Source organism: Myotis daubentonii, chromosome 2, assembly GCF_963259705.1.
Source record: "Myotis daubentonii chromosome 2, mMyoDau2.1, whole genome shotgun sequence".
Classification (NCBI taxonomy): domain Eukaryota; kingdom Metazoa; phylum Chordata; class Mammalia; order Chiroptera; family Vespertilionidae; genus Myotis; species Myotis daubentonii.
Genome location: NC_081841.1, coordinates 106,790,520 through 106,811,504, shown reverse-complemented (window position 1 = coordinate 106,811,504; position 20,985 = coordinate 106,790,520). Strand labels below are relative to the sequence as shown.

At 41.4% G+C, this 20,985-nt stretch overlaps 1 protein-coding gene across 12 annotated transcripts in view; it reads right to left on the bottom strand.

The window, feature by feature from the left end:
* Positions 1 to 20,985, bottom strand: part of FRY (FRY microtubule binding protein) — a 608,287-nt gene that overhangs the window by 102,253 nt on the left and 485,049 nt on the right. For all 12 annotated transcript variants that reach the window (XM_059684112.1, XM_059684113.1, XM_059684114.1 and 9 more), the window contains 3 exons: positions 18,560 to 18,700; positions 7,962 to 8,141; positions 6,149 to 6,310 (listed from right to left, as the gene is read on the bottom strand). In XM_059684112.1, the coding sequence (XP_059540095.1) occupies positions 6,149 to 6,310; positions 7,962 to 8,141; positions 18,560 to 18,700 (483 nt within the window). The remainder of the gene's footprint in view (positions 1 to 6,148; positions 6,311 to 7,961; positions 8,142 to 18,559; positions 18,701 to 20,985) is intronic.

Here is a 20,985-nt window from a genome sequence, read left to right as displayed (position 1 = left end):
TCTCAGAATGAATGGTAGTTTGAAAAAAAAATTAAAGAGTGTCCAGAGCCTTAAAAATATTCATGTACTCCAGAATTGCTTTCAAAGCAATCTTCATGATCTTTCTAGAATGATCTTTCCCTTTTTAATCTGATTTACACTTATGTGGCAACTGCTAGGAGGCCAACACCACTCATAGACTTTCTCCTTAATGGAACTCAGTTTGCTGCATCCTTCTTTCCAAGTTATAGAAGAGACACTCAATACAGTGTCTTTTCAGTGTTGAAGGATGTTGAAGCAAGGCAAGAGATTTGTAAGCTCTTTTCCTAAGTTTTAGTGGGAATTTTATAATCTCAGGAAGAAATCGATATTGAGGAACATGGAATGGGCTGTGCATTTCTTTCTCTTTGCCAAATCCCCAATGAAGTATGGTAGGCTTCCTATTCAACAACTCAGTGGACACTCACTGATGACCAGCTGTGTTCCAGCAGGTACTGCTACGTGATCCATTTCCTCAACCTTTAGGAGTGAAAATGAGTCCTACTGGGTGAACAGTATTTTTCCTGCCTAGTGCTCACTTGGTCTTCATTTCATCTTGGGGACAGCCGCTATCCCTGTAAGTGGGGTTCTGCCTCCCTCACATAAGCTGCAAATCCTTTTTCTTTCTTTTTCATTATAACTTAAAAAATTATTTATTTAATTTTTAATTTTTATTGTTGAGAATATTACAAATATCCCTCCCTTTCACACACCCCCTTCCCCTCCTCCACCCGTATCCTCCCACCCTGCCCCAGGCCTTCACCACCCTATTGCTTATGTACATGGGTAATGCATATATACATATAAATTCTTTGGTTAATCTACCCTCCCACCCCCACTCCTGACTTCCCTCTGAGATTTGTCAGTCTGTTCAATGTTTTCATGCCTCTGGTTCTATTTTATTCATCAGTTTATTTTTATTCATTAGATTCCTAGTTCGTTCATTTTGATTTTTAGGTTAAGTTGTTGATAGATATGTGTTTATTGCCATTTTATTGTTCATATTTTTTATTTTTTAAAAAAATTTTCTACTTAAAAAGACCCTTCAACATTTCATGTAATACTGGTTTGATGGTGTTGAACTCCTTAAGCTTTTTCTTGTCTGTGAAGCTCTTTATCTGACCTTCAATTCGAAATGATAGCTTTTCTGAGTAGAGTAATCCTGGTTGTAGGTTCTTAGTTTCCATCACTTTGAATATTTCTTGCCACTCCTTTCTGGCCTGCGAAATTTCTGTTGAGAAATCAGCTGATAGTCATATGGGTCCTGCCTAACTAAACTGCTTTTCTCTTGCTGCTTTTAAGATTCTCTCTTTGAAAAAAAAAAAAAAAAAAAAAAGATTCTCTCTTTGTCTTTAACCCTTGGCATTTTAATTATGATGTGTCTTGGTGTGGTCCTCTTTAGGTTCATCTTGTTTGGGATTCTCTGCAATCCTGGACTTGTATGTCTATTTCTTTCACCAGTTAGGGGAAGTTTTCTGTCATTATTTCTTTAAATAGGCTTTTGATTTCTTGCTCCCTCTCTTCTACTTCCAGCACCCTCATGGTATAGATGTTAGTACACTTGAAGTTGTCCCAGAGGCTCCTTACATCATCTTCATATTTTTGGATTCTTTTTTCTTTTTGCTCTTCTGATTGGATGTTTTTTTGATTCCTCATATTCCAAATTGCTGATTTGATTCTCAGGGCCCAGTGGCTCAGCCTCCCCATTATGTGTACCTCTGTGTGGACTCTGTGCACTGTTTTGTTGTAGTTGAGCCTCGAATGCTGTTGGTAAAATTGGGAGGGATTGACCCCCAGGCCAATTGGCTGTGAGGATCAGGGGCTACCACAGTAGAAAAGCTTCTATACAGGAGACACCCCTATGGAGAAAGACCTGCTTCATGGGGGTTTGGTGCTTACTGAGTCTTCCCCTTGAGTTTGTGGTTCATGGGTATGGTAGAATTATAATCTGGCATGATCTGACGCTGTTCACCAGGTGCACTGGTTCTGGGACCTCACTGGAAATGAAAAGTTAGCCACTGCCTATGTCCTGCTTGGGACTACTCAGCATAAGCTACAAAGTGACCTGCAGATGGCTGCTACTTATGTTGGGCTTAGAGATAACCAGGAAAGGCCAAGCTGGGAAGCAAGGCAAGCTGCTGCTAGTGCTGGGCCTGGGGCTACTTATTGAGATGTATGGTGCACAGAGTCCAACTGCTGCTTGTTTGAGAGATTTTAGGAACATCTGAAGCCTGAGCCAGGACAGGCCATTCTATAGAAAAGCCATTGCAAACAGCTTGGGTGGGGCTGCATATTGGGTGGGGTGGGATCTTAGGGAATCACCAGGGTGGTGCAAATAGTGATCACCAGGGTGGTGCAAACAGTGATGGAGACTCAGATATGGCATCTGCCAATTAGCTTTGTGGGGGTGGTGGGAGGTCTTAGCACTTTTGTCTGAGAGAAAGCTACCCTGAGTTCTTGCCCTGGTGCCAGATAATTTGGTTCCTCCCTGTATGTCCCTGAATCCTTTCAAGCTGCTGCCCCAGTATTGGAGCTCAGAGGGAATGAGTCTGAGTAAGTCTGTGTACCAGCCTTTTAAGAGGAACACCTGGGATTCCAGCAACCCTCCGTGTCACTCGGCCACAATTCACACTGGTTTTTACAGCCCAAAGTTATGGGACTTCTCTTTCCAGCACTGGAACCAGGTGCTCTGGTGCGGGGCTGGGACCCCCTGCTCCTCACGGGAGGCCTCCACATTCAAGGTGTCCCTCCTGATTAAACCACATGTGGATGTCAGCCCAGCTCGTTCCACGCTTCCACCCCTCCCATCAGTCTCAGTGAGCTTTCTTCTTTAATTCTCTAGTTGTAGGACTTCCATTCAGCCAGGTTTCAGGCAGTTAGAATGATAGTTGTTCTGTATTTTAGTCGTAATTTTGATGTGGTTGTGGGAGGATGTGAGTACCAGTGCTTATCTATGCTGCTATCTTGGTTCCTATCTCTCCTGCAAATCCTTTTTCTAATTGCTATTAGTGTGGTCAGGGAAAGGCTCCATACTTCTGAAATCAGCAGAGCCAAAGACCATGGAAATCTAAGAAGAGCCTGCCTGAGAATGATGTCAACGAAGAGGAAAGCAGTGCCAGGCCTGGGAAGAGAGGGTAGAGACAGTGAGAAGGAGAGAGAATCTAGGGATCCAGTTTCTGAATTGGTATACTAGAATCCAGCTGTGCTTGAAGCTAAGACACATCTACACTAATAAAAGAGAAACATGGTAATTAGTGTCACTCTGCTACCCTTCCCATTGGCTAATCCCCCTGTCACTCACAGAGTAGGGCCGAGATATGCAAATTAACTGGCAGCCAAGATGGCGGCCGGCAGCCAGGCAGCTGATGTGAACAGGGAGGCTTGCTTGCTTCAGTGACGGAGAACTCCAACGTTCCCCGCCTGACTTGCCGGCCTCTCAGCTGCAACTCTCAGCAACTATGTTGTGAATAAAGAAGCTAAAAAAACCCCAGAAACCTGCTTTACTCAGCGGAGCTTCAGCCAGCTGGACCACAACATTGTATCAAATACAGATGGTAAACAAAGGCCAGAAACCTGTTTTCAGCAGCCGAGGCCTCAGAGCTAAAGCTGGCCCAGAATAAAAAAAAAAAGAAAGAAAAAACGGAGCGGCTGGGAGCTTCAGTCCCAGCCTGAAAACAGCCCTCAGCCCCTCAGCCAGACTGGCCAGGCACCCCAGTGGGGACCCCCACCCTGAAGGGTGTGTGACCAGCTGCAAACAGCCATCATCCCCTCAGCCAGTCTGGCCAGGCACCCCAGTGGGGACCCCCTCCCTGATCCAGGACACCCTTAAGGGCAAACCAGCCAGCCCCACCCATGCACCAGGCCTCTATTCTATATAGTAAAACGGTAATATGCCTCCCAGCACTGGGATCAGCGGAGCCGCGAGGCCTCCCGGCACCGGGATCAGCGTGACAGGGGGCAGCGCCCAAACCCCCTGATTGCCCTGCAGCTCTGTGTGTGACAGGGGGTGGGGCCCCAACCCCCCGGCCCCCCACGGGCCCTGCTCTGTGTGTGACGGGGTAGAGCCATATCCTCCCCATTGGCCCTGCCCTGAGTATGAGAGTGGCAGTGCCCCAACCACCTGATCGGCCCTGCTCTGTGGGTGTTAGAGGGCGGCGCCCCAACTCCCCCCCCCCCCACGGGCCCTGCTCTGTGTGTGATGGGGTAGAGTCATAACCTCCCCATCTGCCCTGCCCTGAGTGTGACAGTGGCAGCGCCCCAACCCCCTGATCGGCCCTGCTCTGTGGGTGATAGAGGGTGGCGCCCCAACCCCCTGATCTGCCCTGCCCTGAGTGTGACAGGGGGCGGTGCCCCAACTCCCCTATTGGCCCTACTCTGTGAGTGACAGGGGGGAGCTCCTCAACCCCCTGATCGGCCCTGCTCTGTGCATGACGGGGGGAGCTCCCCAACCCCCTGATTGACCCTGCTCTGTGCATGACAGGGTATGGAGCCCCAACCCCCCTGATGGGCCCTGCTCTGTGCGTGTCAGGGGGTGGCGCCGCAACCTCCCCATCGACCCTGCCTTGAGTGTGACGGGGAGGTGCCCCAACCCCCCAATTGGCCCTACCCTGAGCGTGACTGAGAGTGGCATCGCAACCTCCCAATCTGCCCTGCTTTGTGCATGACAGGGGAAGGCACCCCAACTCCCCAATCGGCCCTGTTCTGAGCCTGACCAGGGGCTGCACCTAGGGATTGGGTCTGCCCTCTGCCACCCGGGAGCAGGCCTAAGCCAGCAGGTCGTTATCTCCCGAGGGGTCCCAGACTGCAAGAGGGCACAGGCCGGTCTGAGGGACCCCCCCTTCCCCCGAGTGCACAAATTTTTGTGCACCGGGCCTCTAGTAAATTAATAAATTCCTTTTCCACTTAAGGTATTTTTCATTGGGCTTCTGTCACATGTAACCAAAAGAGCCCTATGAAGCAGGGTTTTACTTAATTGTGCAATGACATTAATACTGTAATGGAGGCACTTATGGAGTGAATACTCTTAGGCTGTGATAACAGAGAGACCTGGCAGCTAGCTGCTTTGCTCTGTGTTATACAGACTGTGCAGCACAGGGACCGTGAGTGGAGAGCATGCATAGGGGACAATAGCCAGAATTTCACTGGATGTGCAGCCATCATAGAGAACTAATGGAAAGAATGAAAGTTGTGTTATTTGGAGAACAGAGGACTCATCTGGGTGGCAGAGGGGCCAGGGCTTCTTTAAATGTTGGAGGAACCACCACATGAAAGAGATCAGATTTCACTTTCTAAGCCTTTAAGACAAGCGGCCCACAACAAATATTTTTGTGGCCCAGTCAATATAACGGTTGTAAGAAATGCTTTAATAAAAATTTCATAACTTAATTTTTACAATATCCTATTATACATAATTATTAATAATGAACTACGATGTTCGGTAATGACTGATTACTATAATTGTGTTGCACTCATTTCCCTTATGTGCCTTATGCTCAGGTGCACCATTTCTCTCCACTAATACTGGCAGTGAATATTTTAGCAGCCGATTGCCATGTCATTCGTCCTGTACTGACTTATTTGGTGTGCGCAATAGGAAATATTTCGCTTTCAGAAAACAAGAAAAATAGGTTTATTTTCATTATGCTTATTAATTTGTGCAGTTATTCAGTGTCTGGTAAGTTAATGTTCAAGAAAAAAATAACAATTTCTATTAAAATGTTCTATTATTTTATGTTAATGATTACTTATTTATTTTAGCCCTTCTATTCAGCATGTCTCTATTGAAATAAACCTACGTTTCTAGGAAAATTGAAGCTTTTGTTTTTTTGTGGCCCACATAAACTTAAACCTTGTTTATTTGGCCCGTGTTAGCCTTTGAGTTTGACATGCTTGCTTTAAGAGGATAGGACTAGTGAATCAAATCAACAAAGTGTCAGACTCTAATCCCATGTAAGGAGCTGTTCACATAGAAAATGGGTTCCCTTGTAATGCTGTTAAGATCCTCACCACTGGTGTCGATGCCCGACGGGCAAGGTCAGGATGATGAGTGGAGGAATCCCTTATCTCATGGACCATTGGCTCAGTCAGTCCCCAGGTCCCCCTCCAATCCTGCAAGTCCAGGACTCTATACCTGAGAATACTGGGGTCTCTTCCAGCTCACAGGAACAAGGACATTGGAGTTGGAGCCTGATGAGGTGGAGGATGTGCTCCGGGTGACAGCCATAGTCCTGGGCTTCCCATCTCGGCCAGAAGAGTTCTGCAGTTCATCATATCGCCTCCCAATGATTGGCGTCTTAGAAAGAACACAAAGCACATGCTCTTCTATCTCATTAACACTTCTTTGGAATTGCTCTACCCTGCAGCAACCAAGAACTGCTTATTTGATTAAAAATTACAGAAGTTCAATGTTACAAGTAGGCTCATTTTCCTGATGTTCAAATACATATTCTGAGTCATTTTGCATCTTCAATATGCTCCCACTCTCTTTAGCAGCTGAAAACAAATCCAACTGGTTGTTCTTAAACATTCTTTAGAAACCACTGATAAAGGAAAACATTCAGGAAAACAAAGTCAGTTGTCAGGTGTTTAAGCTCGAAAGAATTTCTTGTAGTCATAAGAAGAGACCAAAAGTCCTGCTCTAGCTGGGTTTGCCCAGTGGTTAGAGTGTTGACCACTGGACTGAAGGGCTTTGGGTTCAATTTCAGTCAAGGGCACATACCTCGCTTGGTTGCAGGCTCAATTTCTGCCCCAGTCAGGGCATGTGAGAGAGTCAACTAACCAATGTGTCTCTCTCACATCGATGTTTCTCTCTCTGTCTTTCCCCCTCCCTTCCACTCTTTCTGAAAATAAATGGGGAAAAAATATCCTCAGGTGAGGATTAACAACAAGAAAAGACAAAAAGTCCTTTCCTTCTTCCCAACCTTTATATACTAGATTATTTAAACATTTATTTAAGTTATTTATATCTTTTCAATTATGTAAATGAATGAGGTCAGGGCCAGGTACTTGGGCACCACTTTAGAAATTTCATTTCCTGAGAGTCTTGGAGTGGTTGTGGGCAGCGTGTCCCAGGCTTTAGTGCCAAAGAGGTGTCCTGCACAGAGATCAGTTCATGGGCCTACACCTGGGGGCAGCAGAAGCCAATAGGTGGTTCTACACCAAGGCCCATCATTTTGGAATAGCTGGGTCTCTTGGGTTTGCAGCTGACTGGCTGCATGTTTTCTGTACCTCTTTGGAGCAGAATAAGCTGAAGTCAAAGAGTAAAAATAGCTTTTAGCAATTTTAAAAATGCACAGAGCGTAGTTTCAGCTTTGGGGGGCTTATGGGTCATGGGGTAAGACACAGGAAAGTGAAGTATTTTTACATGTTAGAGTAAAATGGTTAAGTACAGATCTCCAGAGGGTTTGTTCCTGAACTGGCAGGTAAATCTGACTATTATCTGCCTTCTCTTTTTCCCCTAACTCTTTAGCTTGGTTCACTTGTCCTTCCACCCCCCATTCCACACACTCCCCTCTCCCCAAAGGTAAGAATTTAGATAATTTTGCAGTTTAAATAGCAGTATGGCTCGGGGAAACTATAAAGGCAAATTCTGTATTCCTGCGAATCTCAGTCATTAGCTGGTCTGGGAACAAGGTCGCCAATATAGAGAAAAGACAGGACAGATAAGGAATGAGTTAGGTTTAAAATGCTGAAGATCATTCCTTTTATAGTTAACTTTTTAGAAATCAGTTTTTATATAACCAAGGCTAGCTTCTATTTTTAAAAGCTGTCAATTGAGAGCCCCAGTGAATATGATACTCCACATGTTCTTAAAAAACAATCTAAGTCAGGCGTTAGAAGGAAGTCTCCATTGGAAGTAAACATAGTTTCTCTTGCTCAAGGTACCTACTTGTGATTTTTGTACTATATATTAATGCTAAAGTTTACAGAAACAGTTAACATACCTCTGAAATGTCAAAGTGAAAGTCCAGAGTTTTCCCTGGTAATTCCTTAGAAGCACTGGTCCATACTCGATGTATTTCTATCTTTGACAGGTCACTGTGCTGATAGGAAGGCAAAATGAGGCTGGCCGACCGAGAAACCACCAGCTTCAAGATATTCAGAGCTTCTCTCCAGTGAACACTCTGAGGGAAATAAAACATTCAATGGTTAATAGTAATTTCATTTTTAAAAACTGATAATGCTAGTTATGGAAATGTCTCATGACCATTTAGAATTCATGGATTTAAAACAGTGCAGGAAATTCATAAAAACGCTATTTATATAGACGATGACCTACATTTAGGAAACAGGCAAATAAAAAAAGACCACTTTTGTCCATATTCAAATAAATGCATTTTAAAATAAAGTACCATTTTTGCTCATGTGGTACCTCTTTACTCTGAAAAGCAAGAAGCAAAAAAACAAAACAAAACCCCCCAAACAATCCTGAATGCATTTATGCTACTGATCACTCACTCTCAAAATTCTCCCACCCCCAGTTTCCAGTATTCCTTAGTCCTTCTCCTACTTCTCAGGCTCTTCCCACCCATTCGTTCCTGGGCACATGGTCTCTGCCCTCAACTCTTCTCTTTCACTCCATATCTTCCTCATGACCTAACCCAGGAATCTGGGTGCCATTCTTAACTCCTTTCTGTCCCTCCCTTCTGATAATGTGTTTCCTCCTCACCATTCCTGCTGGCACTGGCTCAGTTAAATCTCTCCACCCTCTGCCTGGACTATTTCAATGACCTCTTAACTGGTCTCCCTGCTGGCAGTCTCTACTTATGCCCATCAAACCCATCCCAGCTACTGTGGTCTTTCTAGAAATCTTCAGACCATGCCACTTACCTGCCTACGTTCCTTCTAGGCCCCCTCTGGTGGACTCTGAGCAGGACCTACAGGGTGATCTCCCTTAGGCCACCCCTGGAGCTCCCCAAAGCAGGCCAGGTCCCTTAGCCTCTGTGCCTTTACTCATGCTAGTCCCTTGTTCTGGAATGACCTTCCTCTCTTTATTGGCTCATCAGACTCCTATCTTCCTACAAAACTCACTTTGTTTTACCATCTTTGTCTCCCTGACAATCCCCAGGCTGACTGAAGTCCTTTTCCCACACAAAAAAATTTTTGAACATAGGATTGGAGGAAGATGGCTGCCAACGGGAAGGCAAACTGCAAGATAGTGTGAGAGGGAGAGAATGAAAGGAGAGCGTGTGGACGTACAAGGAGTGTATATTTGTGGGTGAGGGACAGCTATACTCCAAAGGACTGTTGGGGACTGCTGGACCAGGCTACCCTGACCAGGGCAGCCTCCACGGCTGCTGAAATCTCTCCCAGAGCGACCAACTCTGTCGCAGAGACCGCACCATCTTGAAGGGGAGAGTGACTGTTATCAGAAGCCTATACAGCCTGGGTCTCTACAACCACAACACCCAGCAACCAGCTGCGAACCCAGGAACACTGGATCTCTAGCAGCGTAAATACAAGAACTTGGATGAGCTCTGCATCTTCTCACGGAAAGGTCAGATTTCGCTTAGGAAAAGGTGAGGTCTGCGATACAGGCAGGAGCGAGAAACGCATGAATGGGATCTAGAGGTTTGGGGAAGTCTGTGCCCCACAAAACCTGCGACCATTGGGGCTAGCAAGACCCGCGAATGTGGAAGGGGATCCACAGGGCTGCTGGCAGAAGAGAACTCTGAAAATCGACCCATAGTGGGACTGGGCACAAAAAAGCACCCTAAAACCTATCCTACTCAGACTATTCAAGAGGAAGGCATACTTCCAAGCGCTTTCTATGAAGTCAGCATTACCTTAATTCCAAAACCAGATAAAGACACCACAAAAAAAGAGGCCAATATCCTTGATGAACATAGATGCTAAAATCCTCAACAAAATTCTAGCAAATCGGATTCAGCAATGCATCAGAAAGATCATACACCATGACCAAGTGGGATTTATTCCAGGGATGCAAGGATGGTACAATATCCTCAAATCAATAAATGTGATACATCATGTAAACAAACTGAGGGACAAAAATCACATAATCATATCAATTGATGAAGAAAAAAGCATTTGAAAATGGGCAAAGGACCTAAATAGACACCTTTCAAAAGAGGACATTCAGAAAGCCAAGAGACATATGAAAACATGCTCAAAGTCACTAATCATCCGAGAGATGCAAATCAAAACAACAATGAGGTACCATCTCACACCTGTCAGACTGGCTATCATCAACAAATCAACAAACAACAAGTGCTGGAGAGGATGTGGAGAAAAAGGAACACTTGTGCACTGCTGGTGGGAATGCAGACTGGTGCAGCCACTATGGAAGACAGTATGGAGTTTCCTCAGAAAACTGAAAATGGAACTCCCATTTGACCCTGTGATCCCACTTCTAGGAATATATCCCAAGAAACCAGAAACACTAATCAGAAAGGATATATGCACCCCTATGTTCATAGCAGCACAATTCACCATAGCTAAGATCTGGAAACAGCCTAAGTGCCCATCAGTAGATGAATGGATTAGAAAACTGTGGTACATCTACACGATGGAATACTATGCTGCTCTAAAAAGGAAGGAACTCTTAGCATTTGCAATGGCATGGATGGAACTGGAGAGCATTATGCTAAGTGAAATAAGCCAGTCAATGAAGGAAAAATACCACATGATCTCACTCATTTATGGATAATAAAGACCATTATAAACTTTTGAACAATAATAGATACAGAGGCAGAGCTGCCTCAAATAGATTGTCAAACTGCAGCGGGAAGGCTGGGGAGGGTTGGGGGGCAGGAGGGATGGGGGTTAGAGAGCAACCAAAGGACTTGTATGCATGCATATAAGCATAACCAATGGACATAAGACACTGGGGGATAGGGGAGGCTAGGGGACTGTCAAGGGCGGGGGGAAAAAAGGACACATATGTAATACCCTTTGTAATACTTTAAGCAATAAAAAAAAAGTTCTTCATAAATTAAAAAAAAAAAGAAAAAGCATTTGATAAAATCCAACACCCTTTCTTGATAAAAACTCTCAGCAAAGTGGGAATAGAGGGATCATACCTCAACATAATAAAAGCTCTATATGACAAACCCACAGCCAACATCATACTCAATGGGCAAAAACTAAACTCATTTCCCCTAAGAACAGGAACAAGACAAGGATGCCCACTTTCACCACTCCTGTTTGACATAGTACTAGAAGTACTAGCCATAGCAGTCAGACAAGAAGAAGAAATAAAAGGCATCTAAATTGGAAAAGAAGAAGTAAAACTATCCTTATTTGCCGATGACATGATACTATACATAGAAAACCCCAAAGACTCCATCAAAAAAACTACTAGATTAATAAATGGATTTGGCAATGTAGCAGGATACAAAATTAACGCCCAGAAATCTATGGCCTTTTTATACACCAATAATGAACTCACAGAAAGAGAAATGAAAAAAACAATTCCATTTACCATTGTACCAAGAAAATTAAGATACCTAGGAATAAACTTAACCAAGGACGTAAAAGACCTGTACTCAGAAAACTACGGGACATTGAAAAAAGAGACAGAGGAAGACATAAACAAATGGAAGAACATCCCATGTTCATGGATTGGTAGAATCAGCATCATTAAAATGTCCATACTACCTAAAGCAATCTGTAGAATCAATGCAATACCTATTAAAAAAACCAGTGGCATATTTCAAAGGTCTAGAACAAACTTTCCAAAAATTCATATGGAATAAAAAAAAAGACCCCAAATAGCGACAGCTGTCCTGGGAAAGCAGAACAAAGTTGGAGGGATCACAATATCAGACATCAAACTATATTACCAAGCCACAGTTCTCAAAACTATCTGGTACTGGCACAAGAACAGTCATATAGGCCAATGGAACAGAATAGAAGATCCAGAAATTGACCCAAGCCATTATACTCAATTAATATTTGATAAAGGAGGCAAGAGCATACAATGAAGTCAAAACAGCCTCTTTAATAAATGGTGCTAGGAAATTTGGTTAGATACATGCTAAAAAATGAAACTAGATCACCAACTTACACCATACACAAAAACAAACTCAAAATGGCTAAAGGACTTGAATGTAAGACAGGAAACTATAAAAACCCTGAAGACTCCATAGGCAGCAAAATTGCAGACATATGTCATAGAAATATCTTTACAGTCACAGATCCTAGGCCAAGAGAGACTAAGGAGAAAATAAACAAATGGGACTACATCAAAATAAAAAGCTTCTGCACAGCAAAAGAAATCATCAACAAAACAACAAGAAAGCCCACTGAATGGGAGAACATATTCGCCAATGTTATCTCTGATAAGGGTTTAATCTCCAACATTTACAGAGAACTCATACAACTTAATAAAAGGAAGATAAACAGCCCATCAAAAAATGGGCAAACGACCTAAATAGACACTTTTCGAAAGAGGACATTCAGAAAGCCAAGAGACACATGAAAACATGCTCAAAGTCACTAATCATCCGAGAGATGCAAATCAAAACAACAATGAGGTACCACCTTACACCTGTCAGAATGGCTATCATCAACAAATCAACAAATGACAAGTGCTGGAGAGGGTGTGGAGAAAAAGGAACCCTCCTTCACTGCTGGTGGGAATGCAGACTGGTGCAGCCACTGTGGAAAATAGTATGGCATTTCCTCAAAAATTTAAAAGTGGAACTGCCATTTGACACAGTAATACCACTTCTAGGAATATATCCCAAGAAAACAGAAACACCAATCAGAAAGGATATATGCATCTCTTTGTTCATAGCAGCACTATTTATAATAGCTAAGATTTGGAAATAGCCTAAATGCCCATCAGCAGATGAGTGAATTAGAAAACTATGGTACATCTACACAATGGAATACTATGCTGCTATAAAAAAGAAGGAATTCTTACCATTTGCAGCAGCATGGATGGAACTGGAGAGCATTATGCTAAGTAAAATAAGCCCAGCAGTGAAAGAAAAATACCACATGATCTCACTCATTTATGGATAATAAAGAACATTATAACCCAATGAACAAAAAAATAGATACAGAGGCAGAGATGCATCGAATAGACTGTCAAATTACAGCGGGAAGGCTGGCGAGTCTTGGGGTTTGGGGTAAGAGATCAATCAAAGGACTTATATGCATGCATATAAGCATAACCAATGGACACAAGACACTGGGGGGTGGGTTGGGGTAAGGTCATGTGCATGATGGTAGGGGAGGCCAGGGAAGGTCAATGGAGAAAAAAAAGGAGACATATGTACTACTATTTGTAATAACTTAAACAAGAAAATAAAATTAAAAAAATTTTTTTGAACATTCATAAACAATTTGATAAAAGCTATTATCATTATTTGCCTAGGCTTTGGGATAAAAGCACATGATATAAAACATATTTCCTTTGCTGTTCAGTTTGCACAATAGAGGTCACATTTTGAGTGTGAAATTACTATTTAAGATATCTAGTACCAGAGATGGCCTATAGTACTAGGATAGAATATGCACCCCAATAAGGCCATGAAATGGGATAGATGATTAGTAGGAAAATGTTAACTAACCCTCTGTTTTCAATGAGTGCTTTGAAGTGAGAAACTGTTATCCAATGCCTACCACATCGCACAACTATTATTGGAGCAATGCTACCTGATAAATGGGGGCGGGGGGGGGGGGGCTTGGAAATCACGTTTAAGCATTAAATAATATTGGCAAGTAATGAGATTGGTGAAGTGAAGATGGAAAGAAATGTCTAAAATGACAATGAGTGGCTTTGTCAATGAGTTTAACCAGAGAAATCCTAGCATTTGCCCTTGAACTCTGAAGCTCATCAAGTATACTCCTGAAGCAAAATAGAGAGCCTGACAAGATGTGTCGAGTAGGATGTCTATGCTCCTGAGCTTGGCCCTCCCGCCTTGGCACCATGGTGACCCTACACTGCTCTCCATGGACTGGGCCCCCCAATGTTTAGTCTGTGGTCACGTTTTATATTAACTTCCAGGCTCTAGAAACTTGTTCTGGTGTGTTTTCTCTCTTATTATTTCTTAAAATTTCTTTTCTTTTCTTTCCTTTTATTTTCCCCAGTAGTCTTGAGTAAGGCTTTGAAGAATCAATCTGTAGGAGTTCAGCAAATGTCCTGCTAGGAAGGGTGCCTGTACAGGGAAACAGGCACTGGTTTGGGAACCAGGCGGACCTGGGTTCAAATACCAGCTCCACCATATCCGGACTAAGACTTTGGGGCTAGTTTCTTTTTCATTTTTAAAATATTCTTTTTCTTTTTAAATCACAGTTTGCATTAAATGTCATTCCACACCAGTTTCAGATATACAGCAAAGTGGCCAGAAAACTATGGTCTCTACAGAGTGGTGCCCCCACTACCTGAAGTATCCACCTGGCCCCACACCCAGTCATCTTGACACCATTGACTATATGCCCCAGGCTGCAAACCGCATCTTTGTGGCTATTCTGCAACTACCAATTTGTACTGCTTAATCCCTTCACCTACCCCTCTAAATGCCTCTCTCCTCTGACAGCTGTCAGTCTATTCTCTGTATCTATGAGTCTCTTTCTATGTTGTTTGTTTTGTTCATTAGATCCCACATATAAGTGAAATCATATGTATTTTTCTTTCTTGGACTGGCTTATTTCACTTAGTATAATACTGTCCAGCTCCATCCATGCTGTTCCAAAAGGTAAGATTTCCTTCTTTTTTATGGCCAAGTAGTATTCTATTGTGTAAATGTAGCACAGTTTTTTTTTAATTTTCTTTTTTATTGTCTAAAGTTTTACATATGTCTCCATTTTCCCCAATTGACCCCCCGCCTTCATTCCCACCCTGGGCAAGCCCCCACTGCCCCAGTGTCTGTGTCCATTGGTTATGCTAATATGCATGCATAAAAGTCCTTTGGTTGCTCTCTAACCCCCCTTCCCCTACCATTTGTCTCTGGATCTATTCTTGTTCAAATTATGTGGATCATTATATCCCATATATGAGTGAGATCATGTGATATTTATCTTTCTACGACTGGCTTATTTGGCTTAGTATAATGCTCTCAAGTTCCATCCATGCTGTTGAAAATGGTAAAAGTTCCTTCTTTTTTATAGAGGCATAGTATTTCATTGTATAGATGGACCACAGTTTTTTAATGCACTCATCTGCTGATGGGCACTTAGACTGTTTCCAAATCTTAGCTATTGTAAGTTGTGCTGCTATGAACATATGGGTGCATATATCCTTTCTGATTGGTGTTTCTGGTTTCTTGGTCCTAGAAGTGGGATCACTGGGTTAAATGGGAGTTCCATTTTTAAATGTTTGATGAAACTCCATACTATCTTCCACAGTGGCTGCACCAGTCTGCATTCCCACCAGCAGTGCAAAAGGGTTCCTTTTTCTCCACATCCTCGCCAGCACTTGTCGTTTGTTGATTTGTTGATTATAGCCATTCTGACAGGGGTGAGATGATATCTCATGGTTGTTTTGATTTGTATCTCTGGAATGATTAGTGATTTTGAGCATGTTTTCATATGTCTCTGGGCCTTCTGTATGTCTTCTTTCGAAAAATGTCTATTTAGATCCTTTGCCCATTTTTTGATTGGATCATTTATCTTCCTTATCTTCCTTTGGTTAAGTTGTATGAGTTCTCTGTAGATTTTGGAGATTAAACCCTTATCAGAAATATCACTGGAAAATATGTTCTCCCATGCAGTGGGCTTTTCTGTTGTTTTGTTGATGGTTTCTCTTGCTATGCAGAAGCTTTTTATTTTGATGTAGTCCCATTTGTTTATTTTCTCCTTAGTTTCCACTGCCCTAGGAGCTGTGTCTGTAAAGATATTGCTATGACATATGTCTGCTATTTTGTTGCCTACAGAGTCTTGTAGGCTTTTTATGGTTTCCCATTACATTTAAGTCCTTTAGCCATTTTGAGTTTGTTTTTGTGCATGGTGTAAGTTGGTGATCTAGTTTCATTTTTTAGCATGTATCTGACCAAATTTCCCAACACCATTTATTAAAGAGACTGTCTTGACTCCATTGTATGCTCTTGCCTCCTTTATCAAATATTAATTGAGTATAATGGCTTGGGTCAATTTCTGGGTTCTCTGTTCTACTCCATTGGCCTATATGTCTGTTCTTGTGCCAGTACCAGGCCATGTTGAGAATCGTGGCTTGATAATATACCTTTATATCTGGTATTGTGATCCCTCCAACTTTGTTCTTTTTTCTCAGGATTGCTGTGACTATTTGGGGTCTTTTTTTTTTATTCCATATGAATTTTTGGAGAGTTTGTTCTAGATCTTTGAAATATGCCATTGGTATTTTAATGGGGATTGCACTGAATCTGTAGATTGCTTTGGGTAGTATGGACATTTTATTGATGTTGATTCTACCAATCCATGAACACGGTATATTCTTCCATTTGTTTATGTCTTCCTCTCTTTTTTCAATGTCTTGTAGTTTTCCAAGTACAGGTCTTTTATGTCCTTAGTTAATTTTATTCCTAGGTATCTTGATTTTTTTGGTGCAATGGTGAATGGGATTGTTTTTGTAGTTTCTCTTTCTGTGAGTTCATTATTGGTGTATAAAAAGTCCATAGATTTCTGCGTGTTAACTTTGTATTCTGCTACATTGCCCAATTCATTTATTATGTCTAGTACTGTTTTAATGGAGTCTTTGGGGTTTTCTATGTATAGTATCATGTCATCTGCAAATAAGGACAGTTTTACTTCCTCTTTCACAATTGGATGCCTTTTATTTCTTCTTCCTGTATGATCACTATCGATAGCACTTTGAGTACTGTATTGAACACAGTGGTGAAAGTGGGTATCCCTGTCTTGCTCCTGTTCTTAGGGGAAATGAGTTTAGTTTTTGCCCATTGAGTATGATGTTGGCTGTGGGTTTGTCATATAGAGCTTTTATTATGTTGAGGTATGATCCCTCTATTCCCACTTTGCTGAGAGTTTTTATCAAGAAAGGGTGTTGGATTTTGTCAAATGCTTTTTCTGCATCAATTGATATGATTATGTGATTTTTGTTTCTCAGTTTGTTTACGTGATATATCACATTTATTGATGCGGATATTATATCATCCTTGGCATCCCTGGAATAAATCCCTCTTGGTGATGGTGTATGATCTTTCTGATGCATTGCTGAATCCAATTTGCTAGAATTTTGTTGAGGATTTTAGCATCTATGTTCATCAAGGATATTGGCCTGTAGTTCTCTTTTTTTGTGGTGTCGTTACCTGATTTTGGGATTAGGGTAATGCTGGCTTCATAAAAACTCCTTGGAAGTAAGCCTTCCTCTTGAATTTTTTGGACTAGTCTGAGGAGAATAGGTTTCAGTTCTTCAAATGCTTAGTAGAACTCCTCTTTAAAGCCATCCAGATCAGGGCTTTTGTTTACTGGAAGATTTTTTATCGCAGTTTCAATTTCTTCAGTAGTTATCGGCCTATTCAGGTTTTTTTACTTTTCTTGATTGAGTTTTGGGAGCTTGTATTTTCCTAAGAATATGTCTAATTCATCTAGGTTGTCCATTTTCTTGGAATAGAGTTGTTCATAGTATTTTTTCATAATCATTTGTATTTCTGTGGGATCAGTTGTTATTTCACCTCTCTCATTTCTGATTTTGTTTATTTGGGTCCTCTCTCTCTGCTTCTTGGTTCATCAATCTTGTTTATCCTATTAGAGAACCAGCTCTTCGTTTAGATGATCTTTTGTATTTTTTTTTTTTGGTCTGTATGTTGTGTATCTCCATTCTGATCTTTATTATTTCCTTCCTTCTGCTTATGCTGGGCTCTTCTTGTTGCTCTCTTTTTAAATCTTTGAGTTGTAGGGTTAGGTAATTTATTACCATTTTTTTCTTGTTTTTTTGAGGTAGGGCTGTAGAGCTATGAACTTCCCTCTAAAGACTGCTTTCACTGTGTCCCATAGATTTTGGATTGTTGTGTTTTCATTGTCATTTGTTGCCATGATGCTTTTTATTTCTTCTTTGATCTCTTTGGTAACCCAATCATTGTTTAATAGCATACTGTTTAGACCCCAGGTGTTTGATTATTTTTATTGTAGTTGATTTCTAATTTTATGCCACTGTGATAGGAGAAGATGCTTGATATGTTTTCTGTCTTCTTGAATTTGAAGAGACTTTGCCTGTGTCTCAATATGTGGTCTATCTTTGATAATGACCCATGTGCACTTGAGAAGAATGTATATTCTGTGGCTTTGTGGAGAAATGTTCTCAAGATGTCAATTAATTCCATCTGATCTAGTGAGTCATTTAGGATTGATATTCCTTTGCTGATTTTTTGTTTAAAGAATTTGTCCAGTGGTGTTAGTGGGGTATTGAAGTCTCCTACTATGACTGTATTGCTGTCAACCTCTCCCTTGATATCCTTCAGAAGTTTTTTTAAATAAGTGTGCCACTTATGGTGTGGTCAGCTATCACTCTTGACTGTCTCAGTGTATTAGAATATATATGAATAGTCAAATGGGTGGCCAAGTGCAAGCTACATGCAAATCCTCAGTCCTTCTATAATGACTCCCTGGTTCATAGTGCAGTTATTTAAATACTCACTTGCACATATTTCTCAATGGTCTTCAGAACTTCCACGTTAAACTGCTTTACAGGAACAACCGAAAGGTCCATGTAGCTCAGAAGGCTGTAGATGACCTGGAGAAGGGGCTGCTGCATGCTCGGGAGGCCTTTCTCCAGCAACTGTGGGAGGCAAGGCACAGCCTCAGTCAGTTTGATGCCAGATTTTCACACAGAAGCACCAACCTTTCCCAATACTTTTATGATTGCACATTTCCACAAGGGGAAAAAATCCTAACTACTGAAGAAATGAAGATATTATCAAGGGTCATGTAGGCAGATCTGAATATCTATATAAGCCTAAGCGACCATCTGACCATTTGACTGTTCACCTGGTAGCTATTATGTGCAATGACCACTGTGGGCAGACACTCAGACCAGTAGAGGAGGGAGCCCGATTCCTCACGGAATTGGCCATGGGTTAGGTTGCTGTTGGGGCACTATTGGTCCCAGATCTGCTTACCAGCACCCCGGACCCAGAGAGGTTCCTCGGCCTGGCTTGCGGGGATTGGGATGAAACCAGTTCTCTGACATCCCCCGAGGGGTCCCGGATTGTGAGAGTGCACAGGCCAGGTCGAGGGACCTCGCCGGTGCACAAATCCATGATCCAGGTCTCTAGTATAAATATAATAGTTACACAACAGAATGCAACAAAATAAACCTCAAAAGGAAAGCATCAAACATCATTAATTACTGAAAATTACAAATAAGTTTATCAGTTATTGAATTGGCAAAGATTAGAAATTAATAATTAGTATTAGTGAGGATATACGGTAGGCATTCTTTCAGATTAGTGGGTGTATAAATTGGATAGTTTGGCCATTGAGATCAAGAGTACTAAAATAGCCCTATTGCCGGTTTGGCTCAGTGGATAGAGCACTGGCCTGTGGACTGAAGGGTCCTGGGTTTGATTCTGGTCAAGGGCACATGCCTAGGTTGCTGGCTCGATCCCCAGTAGGTAGCATGTAGGAGGCAGCAGATCCATGATTCTCTCTGTTCATTGATGTTTCTAGCTCTCTCTCCCTCTCCTTTCCTCTCTGAAATTAATAATATATATATGTACTAAAATGATTCAAATATTTTGAAATAGTAATTACACTTTTAGGAACATTTCCAAACCTAGAGATAAATACTGAGATTTAAGTGTGAGGTTTCACCATGGCATTATTTATAATGGTGGGAACTCCCCCCCCCCCAACCCCCAAACAACAACAACAACAACAACAACAACAACAACAACAACACAAGAAAGCTCTGTAAGCCATTTAAATGTTGACCACTAGAGAAACATATAAACAGATTATGGTGAATTGTATGATAACATCTCATGTAGTCAATAGGATGACATTTTAAAAGATAGTGCAGGACATCAGATGACATTAAGTGAAAGAGAAAGTATATAATATAGAGTTGTATACCTGAAACCAATATAATTTTATTAACAAATGTCACTCCATAAACACAATAAAAAAGAAAGAAGTTTAGATAACTAACTTCTCTGTAATAAGATGCCAGTTTTTTTTTTTTAAAAAAAATATATTTTTATTGATATCAGAGAGGAAGGGAGAGGGAGAGAGAAAAACATCAATGATGAGAGAAAACCACTGATTGGCTGTTTCCTGTACGCCCCCTACTGGTGATCGAGCCTGCAACCAGGACATGTTTCCTTGACCAGAATCAAACCCAGGAACCTTCAGTCTGCAGGCTGACACTCTATCCACTGAGCCAAAATGGCTAGGGCAAGATGCCAGTTTTGATGTGAATGTGTGTGTTATATAGAAATAACTTTGGAAAGAAATCCAACAAAATGTTACTAGCATTGCTCTCTAAATAATATAGTTATTGGATTATTTTTTATCTTTTTTAACTTATCTGTATCTTCCAAATGTTCTGCTTTAAACATATTCTGCTTATATAATCAGAAAAATAATCAATATTTTCAAAAAGAAAAGCACAATAATGAGAAAATATATGTGACAGACATCCTGATAAAAGGTTCAAAGAGAAGAATTAATAGAACTGATTCAAATAAATGCTAAAATTCCATATGAACAGTGACCAAAAGAAATAACTGAGTAGTTAACACTTGAGGAAATACATTACTATGCAAACCTAGTGTGTGAAAAAATGAATATATATAGTATAAAGGAAATACATCAAGAGAATAATTTTAAAGTACCAGAAATAATATATAATAAATAGAATGATAAAGTTTAGTTGGGATGAGGGGAATCAAGAATATTTATACTCTGTAGTTCTGGAAATTGGGAAAATCTCTGGGAAGACCAATTTCCAAAATGTGTAGGACTAATAACATATCCACATATCCATACTCTTTACCTGGATAATTACTTTGGGAAATGCCACCAGAAGAAATGACCCAAATAATATCTGATAAAAAGTCTACA